General features: G+C 40.2%; 1 protein-coding gene across 1 annotated transcript in view; it reads right to left on the bottom strand.

Annotated features, from left to right (window-relative positions):
* Nucleotides 1-14,510, bottom strand: part of CPSF3 (cleavage and polyadenylation specific factor 3) — a 65,550-nt gene that overhangs the window by 5,291 nt on the left and 45,749 nt on the right. The window contains exons 8-15 of the mRNA XM_026655346.1: nucleotides 14,033-14,208; nucleotides 12,501-12,659; nucleotides 11,587-11,733; nucleotides 10,322-10,474; nucleotides 8,000-8,108; nucleotides 6,528-6,626; nucleotides 4,252-4,346; nucleotides 3,364-3,451 (exon numbers count right to left, since the gene is read on the bottom strand). Of these exons, the coding sequence (XP_026511131.1) occupies nucleotides 3,364-3,451; nucleotides 4,252-4,346; nucleotides 6,528-6,626; nucleotides 8,000-8,108; nucleotides 10,322-10,474; nucleotides 11,587-11,733; nucleotides 12,501-12,659; nucleotides 14,033-14,208 (1,026 nt within the window). The remainder of the gene's footprint in view (nucleotides 1-3,363; nucleotides 3,452-4,251; nucleotides 4,347-6,527; nucleotides 6,627-7,999; nucleotides 8,109-10,321; nucleotides 10,475-11,586; nucleotides 11,734-12,500; nucleotides 12,660-14,032; nucleotides 14,209-14,510) is intronic.

Here is a 14,510-nt window from a genome sequence, read left to right as displayed (position 1 = left end):
AGAGTAGCGCCGAGGAGACCAGGAGGAGGGTCTGGCTGACCGACAATGAGATTGGGACACCAAGGGATGAGAGTAGGACCTGCCTTGGGATCCTCCATGCAGTGGTGACCATTGTTTCTTCTCCGGCAACTGGCGGTGCTCCCCCACCTGCTGAGGGGCCTTAACGGCGGGCTTGCCCTTTCGGGAAGCCTTAGCCTGCCCTGCGGCACCGAAGTCATCATAGAGGCAGGTGGAGACATGCTCTCTCTGCGCCTGGGCTTGGGATGACGATGGTGCAGGCAGGGTTGCGAGTCCCATACTGCTCCCAGGAGTCAGTGGCAGACCTTTAAAGGGGCTAAGAGCCCCAGCCGTGGAGGCATGCTCACACGGCTCCGGCGAAGGCTGGCGAGCAGGCCCAGGTCCTTTCCTGGATGACCTCTGGGCCTTCTTGCTCGGTGCCGGAGAGTGCTTCTTAGCCCTCATTTTCGGTACAGGCAACGGTGATCGCTGTCGGGAAGAGGCCAGTGAGGCAGAGGCGCTCGGTGCGGCCTGCGTAGAAGGCTCGGAAGCCGGGTGGAGGGCGGACTCCATCAGGAGAGCCATGAGGCGAATATCCCTCTCCTTTTGGGTGCAGGACCGAAAGTTCCTGCAGATCTGGCAACGCTCTTTAATGTGCGACTCCCCCAAGCACTTAAGGCAGCTGTAACGGGGGGTCACTCACAGGCATAGGCGTGCTGCAGTCCGAGCAGGGCTTAAACCCGGGAGCCCGGGGCATGCCCCGCTCTGGGGCAAAGTCCCCACTGGGACCCTGACTATTAACTAACAAACACTTAAGAACTACTTAATAACTTCTTAACACTATCAACAATGTACAAGAGGCCCGAAGGCACGAAGTCCAAGGGAAGAAAACCGCTAGCTCTTGTCAAGCAAGAGAGGCGCTCCGACTGACACCACAGGCAGTAAGAAGGACCTGAGAGGACATGGGCCAGTAGTGCCTAATATACCATGGCATGAGCGTGGCACTCTAGAGGGTGCCACAGCTTGCCCTACAGGTACCGCTAAGGCAAAAATCTCTGATGGCGGCGCATGTGGGCGCACGCTCACCTAGAATGGAATCAACATGAACATCAACATGAACAAGCACTCGAAGAAAAACCTGGCCTTGCACATCTGAAAGTTCTGCAGTCACTGCTCATCATCCCAAGCCTGCATTAGGAGGCGATCCCACCAGTCAGAGCTTGTTTCTCCACCATCTGCAGCTGCTCTACAAATGCCATCAACAACCTGGAATTGGTTCTTGCTTTGTCCCACAGCAATCTGTCTTCCAGGAAATCATCATGTTCCCGGCTGATTCAGTTCTTCTTATGGCTCTGCAAATACTGGAGGATCATGTATCCTGTGCTTGCAATGCTCAGGACAATAGTGCAGAGCTGTGCAGGTTCCATGCTTCTGCCAGAGTAGGCAGACAGCGAGGACTGCATGGGTTTGTGAGATTTTTAAACAAGGCGTGAAAATTATGGGATATATAGATGAAATTATGGGATGGAGACACTTGCACTCTGGGACGTTATCCCCTTGCTCCCAGTCACCCCCATGTGACTAGTTTCTGCCCCATCATGCATTGCCAAAACTTCCCAAAAGACAGTGCGCTGGATGGTGGTGGGTTGCACACTGGGATACCTACCCATGGTGCACCACACTGCGCATTGGCACAAGCACTCCTGGTGAGTACACACAGCACCAACACAAGGAGCTAAGTATGCACTTGCACAAGCGATATACTAACCACAGCAGCTTTCTGCAGACATAACTTGTGTCGACCAAACTGTGTAGTGTAGATATGGCTTAAGAAGTGCTTGTGAATGCCTACCTGGAGAACCAAACTCTTTGACTAATGAGATTGTGATTTGATTTCCTCTAAGGGGCTAGTAGGTGGCATGCCCTCTGTTGGGGTAACTCTTAAGTGTCTGAGACCCCAGTGTGATGATTGCAACCCTACCTGTGCAAAAAAAACCATTGATAAAACATGTCAGCTTTAAGAAAAGCTGTTTCTTTTCCAAGGGAGGAAGTGTGCTGTTTCTAGGGTACCCCCTAGTCAAATAGCCAGAAACTTGGGTCAGTATAACCTAACCCCACACCTCTATGAGGCACACCAAATGTCAAGGCAATCCAAGTAATCATACAGATGTTAGAGCACTTAGAATCAAACTTTAAAAAGAAAGCTCATTTTAACCTTAACTATAGCAGTGCTGGCACTCCACTATAATAGGCTGCAAGTACAGCAGGGAATGCTTAAGGTAAAACAAAATAGCATCTATTATTTTAAAAAACAAAACAAAAACCTACACATAGGTTGTAAATATTACATTTTGTACATTTCCTCCTTCCCCAAGGACCAAAATTTTGGTCCAAATTACGTGATTATGTCCAAAATTGGGGACCATATCCTGCTCTCAGATACACACACAGCTCTCATCAATTTTCATAGATGAGCAAGAGCATATGAAGGCAAAATTTGGTTTGGCCCTTAACGTGAAGAAGAATTTATGTGTTCCAAGCATAAAGGTTTGTATTGGCAAAGAGTATATAGTACAGACCACAGAGGATATGAGAACTTTTAGACTATTTTTGCCAATGTGCATTACTGTTATTTATCCAACTTTAAATTTCTACTACCATCATGCTGCACAGTCCCCATAAATGTTCATCCTCTTGGAGTGTCACACCATTCTTCATACTTTCTACTAACTGAAAACAACTTCACCAGTACATTTCAATCCATCATGCAGTCCCTGTTCCAGTTCATGAATACAATAAAATACAGGCTCATATATGAAACTAGTCATAAGACACCACCACTATTAGTCCCAGCAAAGTTGCTTTGTTACTTGAGCTAATCAGCAACCTCACATCCAGCATCTGATACAATAATTCTGTTATGACCTAGTAATGCTATTTGGTTACTGATGTCAATGGGTATATATCTAAAACTAGGCAAAATACAAACACTACTAATCAGGACTTTCAAAGGAGAGGCTAAAATAAATATTTAGATGTGGTACCGTGAATCACTTACAATGTTAAATTTTGCTTTCTTTTAGCTTTGTACATGTAAACACTTCATCTGTTCTGTAATAATATGGCTGTAATTTTTCCATATATTAATGCACAAGTTGCCATTTACATATAAAAGAATCCAATTAACCAACAATGCAAATCAAATCGGTTTTGTTTTTAAACAGCAAGTCTGTTTGCTCATTAATAAGTGTTTTGCTTCATAATGAAAATAAATTTATCATAATGTAAGAAGTCTGCTAAGATTCTCAACAGCAGAGATGCTAAGGAGTATCCTACAATTAAATACACACAAATTAAATGTAATACCTTTCTGTATTTTGGGATTTGACTGAACTTCCAGGATCACTGTTGTTACAGTGTCTGCATACATATCATTTGCAGGATTTGCCACCCACTGAAAAATAATAATAATTAATAATAATACTCTGGTAATAGCATAATCTGGACTGAATGAATAATACAACATAAAAATGTCATAACAGCCATGAAATTCTCTTGACTCTATACTCTGATTTGTGCTGAAGAGGCTAACTTCCATAGCCTTGGATACATTTTGCACTATATTAATTTTAAAAATAAATATAACTTTGTGAATTGAAAATGGAGTCACCTAGAAGTTCTCCATTCCTCACCATGACACATTCTCGGATTCCAGAGACTCCTTCTCCTTTGTTTTCACTCTCTTTGGACACACTAGAGGGATTACTATCAAACGATCTGAGACGCTTCTTCGGGAAATGAACATAGTCTTGGCATTATTTTCAACTACTATTTGCCAGGGAGAATATGGCACTGGGTCTGAAATTTGGACCACTATAGAATTGCTCTATTACTTTTAAAGCATTTCTACAGTGCTAGTTAATGACTAGCACTGATAGGCAAGTGCCTCCTCAGAAAGGTGTTAGTAAAGTTTCTCTCTAATACTAGTGGCAAGAATGGTTATGCTTACACATCAAACCTCCTGGGGTATCTAACTGCAGTGAAGAAGTGAAATAAACATTTTAAAATGACACATATCAGAGTAAGATGATCACTGAAGGAAACTTTACCAGTGACCTTACACCTTTAACTTGATACCCAGCACAAATAACTTAATGATCTCTCATTTAACTCAGCACCAAAGCCACTGTCCGTGACATTGGTTTCTACAAAACAGGGAATGGAAATTTTCTCTCTCCTCCTTTTCACACTTACCTCTAATACCACCATGCCAGGTTCCTGGATCACAGTAATATTTCTGAAAACTTTCAAGGCTGGCTTTTGCTGGATTTCAATTTCCTCTACATCACCTACAATGTGGCAAAAATTGCTTAATGAGAGCAAATTACATAGCAACAAAAGTTATTATAAATCAGAGTACCTATATTTGCACAGGAAAATATATCTGGTTTAAACAAATGCTGAAGGATTTAAAACCCTTCTATTTCAGTGGGGTTCTCTGTTTTAGAGTGTGTGGGCCATATATATGCAATCCATTTCTTCCCCCTCAAACACATACTCCTCCACACACTCCATGACACTTTTTGGCTTTTTAGTGTGTAATACTGGCCATATTAGCTGTTCTAGTTGATATGTTTTAATAGTGCAGTGCATTAACTAAAGCACACCAGTAGAAAAAAGCAGTTTAGTGCTAAATTCACAAAGAAAGTAGGTGTAGTGATGCCACCTCCCTCATAACTGGTTCAAAGTCCCTCCTTCACCTGAAGGGGAGAAAGGATTTGAACTCTGATCTCCCACTTCTCAGGTGTGTGCCCTAACCACTGGGCTATAGGATATTCTGATGTGGAGCTACCTCAGGGCTAGTCTACACTGGCAGCACTTTAATGTGGCTTGTGTGGTCGTGGCAGAGCGCTGGCGGAGAGGTCTCCCAGCACTCTAAAAAACCCACCTCCACGAGGGGTGTAGCTACCAGTGCTGGGAGCACTATTACTTGTCTTATCCTCTAGGTCTGAACTAACTGATCGTTTAATAATTTGTTCCAGTATTTTTCCACATATCAAAGCTAGGCTGACTGGTCTGTGATTTTCTGGGTCTTCCTTTTTCAATATAGCTACTGTTTTCTCCAGTCCTCCGGGACTTCACCCATCCTCCATGAGTTCTCAAAGAAAATCATTAATGGTTCAGAGATTGGGTTGGCTAGTTCTTTAAGTACTCTTGGATGAATTTCATCAAGCCGTGCCAACTTGAATACATCTAACTTGTCTGAGTATTCTTTAACCTGTTCTTTCCCTATTCTGGCTCGAGGCCCTTCTCCCTTGTTGTTAATATTAATTGTGTTAAGTATCTGGGCACAATTAACCTTGTTAGTGAAGACTGCTAGAAAGATGCTAGATCTCACAAATACCAAGTTTTATAACCTGTGTAGAAAACAACACATTGTAAGAATATTTTCTTGTGTAAAAAGTAATGTATGGAATTGTAAAGTAGCCAAGCAAATAGTAAAGTGGCCCGAAGAGCCTCAGAATTAAATGAATGTAAATCATGCAGTCAGATACAACAAACAAAGGTTGAGATTGTCAAAGAAATCTAGGAGATTTAGACACATCTTCCATTATTTTAACTAAAATATTTACAATTAAATAAACAACCTGCTTCTATCTTTATCTTCTAAAAAAAAATTAGACTTTAAGGTTGACTGATTCTTTTCTCAAGAGGAAACTAAGTAAATGGTGAGATATATGACTATCATTTTTAGCCCATCCCAGTGGATGTACAATACACTTACTAAGCTGCCAAGGAAGAAAAAAAAAATTGATTTTCTTTGCCCTTGTTTTATACCCATTTCTCATTCTGGAGTAAGTGTCTCAGCAAGCAGCATCCAAAAGGCAGGACTTATAATTTGCTCACTATTTCACTGACAATTTGGGAAGGTGTGCTTCCTGTTTTGGTTAATCACTTCTTCCTCAAATAATTATGAACCCCAGGATCAAATTCCTTAAGCTTTTATACATATGTTGTCTACAAAGTTAAAGAAAAAAAGCACTAGAAATACAGACTAACACATCAGAAGGAGCCTCCATATAGTTGGATGGTGGGTCAGTGCTTGTTGCGCCTCTGAAGCCGGGAGAGGGAGAGTTGTGGCAACTGGGAGGCAGGGCAACCTTGCCACCAGTTTCAGGCGGGTTTGTACTCGGCATGGCTCAGCCGTGCCTCTGCTGCCATTACCTGTGCTACTGTGGTTACATTACTATTTATACTCATGCTAGCTCACTGCACACTAGTAGGGGAATCACATTACTGGCTTGCAGTGTAGAGACAGCCTTGGAGACGACTTCTAGTGGCAAGAGAAGGATGCCAGTGAGAATCTAACGAAGCTTGTGAAAATTTGCAATAAATTATTAATAGCTTAGTTAGTAAGAGGATAGCAGAATTTACCACTCAGATTTCCCCAAGAAATAGAATTAAAACAAAACAAAAACCTTTAAAGAAATGACAATAGATCTTGAACATCTCTTTTCAAATGCACACACCTGTCAGTTTCTGTAGCTGGTAATAAAGCAGATTGAAAGGGCCAGAATACGGAATGGCTTGTGTCTGTGTTACAGTGCTCATAGCCAAATCAGTGTAATCTGAAGGAATTAAAAAAGAAAAGGAAGTTAGTCCTTTAAAAGATACTTTCTAAAAAATAGATTTTTCAGTGCTGAGAAATGGTGGCTATTGTTGGTTCCAAAAGTTTACATACAGTTGGCAGAAAACAGAAAAACAAAACAAAAAACCCAGATGCCGTTTACAAGAAGAAGATTGGGTCTGTAATTAAGGCATGGGCAAGGCCCTGTATTTTATGTGGCACATTAGATGTAAATTATGCAGCAGGGATGCACTGTCTCCTACAAGTCCCCTTGTCCTCACTGTCCTATTCAATCAACTTATTGTTCCTTGTATTATTTATTTTGAGAATACATTTAATTCAAATAATGCTTTCTGCACATTTTAAGTTTTCAATTTGCTGAAAATTTTTGTACTGGAAACTAATAAATGCATTTTAGAAGCTGTCATGGGAAAGCTTGCTTCGACAACTGGCCAGGGCCCACCTCCACCATCTATGGTATTTTTGACACCCATACAGGAATGGGAGGTGGTTTTGGTTTTTGGTACCAGGGAGGGAATGCATTTTTTTCTCTCTCCGTTTTTGGGCAGGGACAGAGGAAGGGTTTGAATTCCTTGTTTCTCACTCCAGCAACCAACGATAGCAACTAGTTGCCCTACTGCCCCGCCTTAATATCTACCCCCAAATCCAACTATGACAAGTAAACATATTAGTTTGATGTTTCTGCTAATGCGATCAGCTGTGAAATTGTTGAAGGTGACAGACTTCACCCACTGAAATGAACGGAGCAGTTAACTTCGTCGGTCTCAACCTCGTTTCAGACTTTCTGCAAATTCAGGTTTGAGAAGTTGTTCTGAAAGCTGTAATTGTTTGTTGTTGATTCTATTTATGCACCATTCCTTGCACCATACCAAACCCAAACTTTACAATGTTGTCCAGTTATACACAATGAAAACTCAGATGTGTGGCAGGGCAAGTGGTGCATAGGTTAAGGCCATACAAAAAACAAAAACAAAATGCTGGTCTTTAATTCATAGATTCAGTCCAAGGCTTAAGGTTACCATCTGCCATTGCAGGAGGGAAAGGAAAATAGTGGCAGAAAGCTTACAAATGCCAGTGTTCTTTACCCATAAACCCTCTCTATCAGTTTGAATGGTCTCTGACAGGTATTTCATATTACAAACATTCCTGTACTGCTGTAAATAACCCATATCAAGCAACTTTTCCCCACACTGAGCCTAAATAAAAGTTTAAAAATTGATGTCAGCCAATTACTGATCACACAGAGATTGTAGAAACATAATGCATCAAATATAAGGTCCTATACATCTTTTGCCTTTAAAACAGGAAACTCAGATTAGTTACTGAGCACGACAGTATGTCATCTTCACTTACTTGAGAGGTCACATGGAGAAAGGATGTGATAGTTAAAGTTTCTTTTAACCAGGATCCCTGAAACACGCTGTCCTTGCTCTGGCTTTTTATCTGCTAAAAACCCCATCACCTGTCGAAAAGAGAAAAATCAAAATTGTTACAGGGAAAACTGAAGCTGTGGTGGCTGGAGGTTAACTCTGCAGATGAAATGCAGGCTCCTTTTTAAACAACTGAAGATGATATCACCACTGGAAGCTCACAACATGGCTATCTTTGATAGCAAGCACATTTCAAAGGCACAACACAACAGAGAGATTTGGAGAACAGAATGATATTCAAATCTTGTGACATATTTCATTTACAACAGCTGTCATATAGAACATACATGCATGGTCTACTTAACACACAAGTGATGAGAAGTATATATATGGTCAACTGATTCCCATAAAGAATCAGAGCTGCAGACTTTCTAGTTTCTCAGCCAAAGCAAGCGACATCATAAGTACTATCAACACATTTTTCATCTCCTTTGTTTATGGTGTTTGGTGTCACTAACTGGCAGAACAACAAGGAAGCCTGTGGATCAGATTTCTCAGGCTCTTACTATGGTATTTTTATTACAATTCAACACCAATTATATCTTAAACAGCAGCCATAGATGCTTTTCCACTTCTGAAATCTTACAAACAAGCGTCTGACTTTTAGCATAACCCTTGCAGGTAACTATTATGTCCTTCAAGAACAGCACAATGTGTATTATGATGCAAGTTTTAGGACTGCACCTGCTAGAGAGGGATGCTGGGAATTCATAGATACAGAAGTCCAGAGATTACCTTCACTATTATAGATTCTCTGTACAAACTAATGTACATTATATGTCATTACCTTCATTTTCTTTCTATATTTTCCTAATTTAGATTGTAAGCTCTTCAAAGACAAGAACCTTGCCTTTCAAAAAAAACATCTCTAAAGTGCTGTGTGAGAGTGCAGCGGTTTGTATAAATATCTACTACCAAAAAAATAATAATATACCTAGAATCATACAGATAACCTTTAAGTAGACATATTCTATGAGGATTATTTCCAGAAGAGCATGCATACAAATAATGTATGTGTGCATATTGAGTATACGCTATATACTCCACCCACCTCTGAGTCTAGAAATACTTGGTCAACCGGCTGGAAGAGGTCAATTGATCCTGCCCCATGGAAGTCTATGTGATTTTTGCCATTGATTTTGTTGGGAGTGGGATCAGATGCTTAATGAATACCATTTATTCATTTTTCAAAAACTCCTTCTTTAAATCTTTATGTAACATTTAAAAAAAATTAAAGGCTGTATTCAGCAGAGAGAAAGTTGGTTATATAACAATTTCGGACAAACTATCAAAACAGTGTCTACAATAGATTTTTGGGGGGGAATAAATGAAAAATGCTGATTGATGAATATATTTTTCTATATGTACCACTGTAAGGTCACTTGTGCACAGTTGCTCTCAGCTAGTCCAATATTCACAGCTTTTATTGCAAGATTTAACATTGCATCAAATAAAGTTGTCATTTGTCATAACTCCCTTCATTCTGCAAGAGAGTCTAGAACACTGGAGATTCATTAACTGTCAAGAATACCTACTATATCCAAATTTAAATCTTTGTTTTTCAAGAAAGATCTTTAGGTAAAATATATTATCTTTGGATTCCCTTTGTAGTTTCACTATCATGTTCCAAAAAGCAGAAAAAGTAACCAGTGCATATAATATCTTCTGCTGGATAATCCCATTTTTAACATGTGTCATCCCATCCCTAAAGTATCTAGAGATGGGAGACATTCAAGAATGTTAATTTTAAGAGAGTGTCTGAATGGAGTCAGCAAGTGTTATTTAATCCAGCCAAAATATATAGTCGTTTATTTTTTCTCTCTCTCTTTTTCTGTATTTTTTATATTACACACACAGGGTCTTTTTGAGGTGTGTGGGATTTTACTAATGGTTTCCTAAATTGCAAATGAAATCTGTTACATCATTCATTCCATAAATGTCAGTGACCTGACACTACAGAGATTAGTGTACTATTCTTTGTTAAGAGATTATCTAGGGCTGCTGTCCTGGAACACGTTCCATATGGAATGAGATCAAGAGACTGAAAGCATTGGCAGACTTGTCCGTATCAGCACAGACAGTGGCAGACTGAAAAAAAATAGTGTTTACACTATGTCCCTCTCATAGTATACTGAAGTCGTCCAGAAACACAATCTGAAATTGATTAAAAGCAGGCATATTCTTGAAGGAAAAACATAACCCTCATCAAAGATGTGCTATGGTTAAGAAAACATCAATCGTATACCTTGGCAAGTTTTTCTCCTCTGAAGTTTAATGTCACAGCCTCAGTATTCCTAGGATTGTGAACTTCTATGTGAACTTCATCGTTATCCTCATATTCTCGTATCAATGCTGCTTTCAATCTGGCCATTTCATTCTGCTCACCATGCACTAAAATCTACAAGAGACAGTTTCACACTTAATAAGGGGTATGCTCTCAAAACAGGTGCACTTTATTAAATAAATCATCCAAGAAAGTTGCTGCTTTCCTGTGCATCATGTTTAAAAATATATATAATTGTCTTGGGCCACCAATATAGGTAATGTCAACTGTACTACACTGTGGTCAGTTCCACATTTGCCTTTGTATTCTATCCATTATAGTTTGCATTATAAAAGTGCTCAGATACCACGATGAGTGCAGGTACAAAAATCTACATAGATTTCACTTATTTTAATACATGGACTAACTGCTAGTATTTTGTTATGAAAAAGGAATTTATAAAGTTCTTCAGTTTAACTAGAAAAGTCACAGTTAGCCATGTTTATATACATTTGTATGCAAGGCACACGTATGCATATAGATTCATGAACTGCTCATGAATTTAAACTTTAAACTTCATTAACATGAATAAGCTTATAAATATCTCTGCCAAGTTCAGCTTCCTTTTCCTCTGCTTCTCCCTTTCTTGAGAGGAGCTGCTGGCACAGATATTCCTTTTCTCCCTATTCTAGGTTCCAAATTCTACTTCTCATTTTCAAAGCACCTTATAACTCTGTCCCTGCTCTCATTGCCTCCTGCTCCCAGTGCTTTGCTCAAGCTTCTCCCTGACTGTTCCCCTTGTCTTCAGTGGCATCGCTACACCTCCTTTCGCATTGCCCTGGTCACTTGGAACAAACTCCATCGCAAATAATTTTTACTAAATAACCTCCTGCTTATTCTTCCAAAATATCTGGAAACCCATCTATTCCATGATTCACTTTGGCAACAGTGACTAGATGCCACATTGTATTTGTTCTGTAGTGTATCTTATAAGTAGCCACATACATAGAACTTAACTGCCGCAACAGGGTATAGAGTAACCTCATCTCAGGGAAGTCACCACAACACATCCACAGCAGTGCTGCAAATCAACCAGGTATTTAAATTTTGCTGGTGTAGCATGGTGAGAAGTATTTTGCCTACCTTTGAAGCAGCAAGGACTGGGCACTGCCAGAGGCACTATACTAGATTTGATGAACCAATGACACAACCTATATTCCTAAGAAATAATGAACATGCACACTAACCACATGCGGAGGTTTCAGTGCCCTGATAAACTCGCTGGTTTGTTGGTAATCCGTGTGAGCAGAGAAAGAAATGTAGTCTACAGACATCTTCAGTGGGAGCTTCTGCCCTGACATAGTTGTGATCTCTTCAGGTTCAGACATTATGTGCTGTCACAAAAGAAAAGTACTCCTTTCGATAAACAAGGTATTTGAAAAATCTTCTACAATATATCCAGTTTTTCACTTTTCAGAACCAGAAAAATAACTAACTATCTGCTGTTGGTTTAAGTGGTAAATAGTTGAACAAATATACATTATAAAACATATACATTATACATACCTGGGATCAGTCATAAAAAAATTAAACACATACTTGCATCCTGTCCTTGCACAGAACATTTAGGACTGAACTTGGCCCTAATACATATGACCATAACTCTCACTGAAATCAATACAAGGTATGTGTATCTATCTCCGATTGCAGAATTGGGTTCTGAGATCCTTTATTGATTGCAACTTCAAAGCAAGTGGAAGTGCTAGGTATCCCAATCTGATCTCTGATGTAAGTGGGAGTTCAGTCATTGACTCGAGTGGGATCAGGATAAGGGCAAAAAATTGAAAGACCACATGGGAGGAGTGAAGGGGAGAAGTATGTTAATCACACTTTCTTGGGACAAGCTACCTGCTAATTTTTTAATAGTATATGGAAAGATTTTTTCATTTAAGAATAGACTGTTACTGAAGATTATCTTCAATTTTACTGGACATTTCATTTGTTTTTGCAGGGTACAATTGGCTTTGGTTGTATTCAGTCATCCATACATGACAACAAACTTATTGTTTAACAAGTTCAAATAAATAATCCAACCAGGGATCACTCCTTTTAACGTAACATATAAACTAACTACCATGACAGTCAAATGGTAATAACTCACCTTGGCAAGTGTTCCTTCAACACAGTACCCTGCTATTATTACTCCATTTCTCTTATCAGTACACCAGCTCTCAAACAATTCTCTGGATAAGCCACTCTGCATCATACCTGGGGAAGCCATAACGACACTGGGGCCAATGTCATCAAAGTGATCCATACTCTACAAAACAAAAAGCAAGAACATCAGTTTGTATAGTTGGTTAAAATAAGTAGAGCCTGACTACATCCCCTGATCCACATGCAAAAAGATCACACTTCATCCTCATGGAAGTCACCTCTTTGACAGCGTTCCTCCCACCTTTGCCCATAAAGGACATTTTATGGATCTCTTCAAGAAGGAAGAGTAAGGGAATGCTCCCCACCCCACCAAACTTAAGCATATCAGGTAGACAGATGAGATAGCCTCAGTACAACTACTGCTATTACTGTATGAAATAATTAATTTATATATTTGAATATTTTAAATTACGGAAGTATGGTTAGCGCTGCCTTATTTATTTATTTCAGATACACTCCAAAGAAAGCCTTATATTAGGCAAGAGTATGATTTTATATTTGTTCCAGAAACGAAACTTAAATCCCCCATAAACGTTCAGTTGAAGTACCTGTTCTAAGGTCAGACAAGTATAGCAGTGGCCCCACCACCCAAAGAGTACTACTGGGGGAATTCTGCGCCACTGCACAGAATTCATGTCCCCCGCAAATTTCTTTGCTTCCCTGCAGAAAAATGACTTTCTGATGTGGAAGCAAACGGAAGTCACAAAAGTGGTCATGCAACCCTCCCCAGCAGTATGTTTCAGGTGCCCAGGGCAGCCATCAGAGAGGTAAATCACTGTGGGGCAAGGGGCAGGACTGGGAAAGACCTGGCTGGTGGCTCCTACCCTGTGCCAGGCTCAGCTGCTAGTCCTGGTTGGGAATGACGGGACTTCCTCTTCCTCTGCATGGCATCCAGCATCAGACCCACTCCCAGATTTCTCCCCTGGCTGTAGGAAGCTCTGCAAACTCCCCACCCCCACCCCCACCCCCAAGCTTCCTGCACCCATCGCTCCTCAGCTGCCGGGGGAGGGATCTCTGTATAGGGAGCTAACTCCCCCATCCGCCCAACCCCAGTGCATCCAGAATTTGCAGAATTTTAAAATATTGTGAGCAGAACTTTTATTTTTTTGGTGCAGAATGGCCTCAGGGGTAAAATAGGAGAGATCCCAGTGAAATGTAATGTTAGGCAGTGGGCATGCACTCAAGAGGTTAGCCAGAAAACCTTATAGGGAAGCCATACTTGGGATTTCTGTGGAAATTAAGCAGCATAGGCTGGATGTGCATAACCCATCCAGCATTACAGAATGGAGTTTGAAATAACAAAGATATCATTAATAGGAGAAGGCAGATTTATACTGAAAGATTCAGTTATAAAACTCTAAATCAATCAAAGGCTTAAATTCCTAGGAAAGTACACCTACACACTAAACCTCATGTAAATGCAAAGTATTTGATACATCTTACTTCTGTCATGAGACACCCTTTATTTACACTCACCTTCAGATTACTAATGTGTTTGAAAACAAATGGATTGTTGATGTTGATTTGCTTGCGGATCTTGTCATTCATAGCATTTACATATGTCTGATACACTGCCATGCATTTCTTTGCCAAAGAGGAGGCATAGTATATTGGGATGTCATGGAGTTCAGGGTGATTCTGCCAGTATTCATCTAGAGGAAATTTTACAAGGCATAAATATATTAGCAGCTTCCAAACATGCTTTTTTCAGAATCAACATTATTTTATAAAGCCAGGTTTTCAAACATTTCCAGTGCTGTTAGAGACAGGAAATCAAAGTAATAAGACATGTCAACATGCCTCTTTTGACCTTGGCTATTTAGGAAGGGGGGAGGGGAGGGGGAGAGAACAAACCTGAAAAAGAGTAAAGATAAAACAAATCACTAGACAAAAAAGTCAAATCTCGTTTTTTCTCAGTAGAAGACCAGTCAGACTCCACATAACCACCAATTTT

The sequence above is a fragment of the Terrapene carolina genome, unplaced genomic scaffold (genome assembly GCF_002925995.2).
Source record: "Terrapene carolina triunguis isolate 2854851 unplaced genomic scaffold, T_m_triunguis-2.0 Scaffold42, whole genome shotgun sequence".
Lineage (NCBI taxonomy): Eukaryota > Metazoa > Chordata > Testudines > Emydidae > Terrapene > Terrapene triunguis.
The sequence above is the reverse complement of the archived record's forward strand: the minus strand, read 5'-3'. Positions and strand labels throughout refer to the sequence as shown.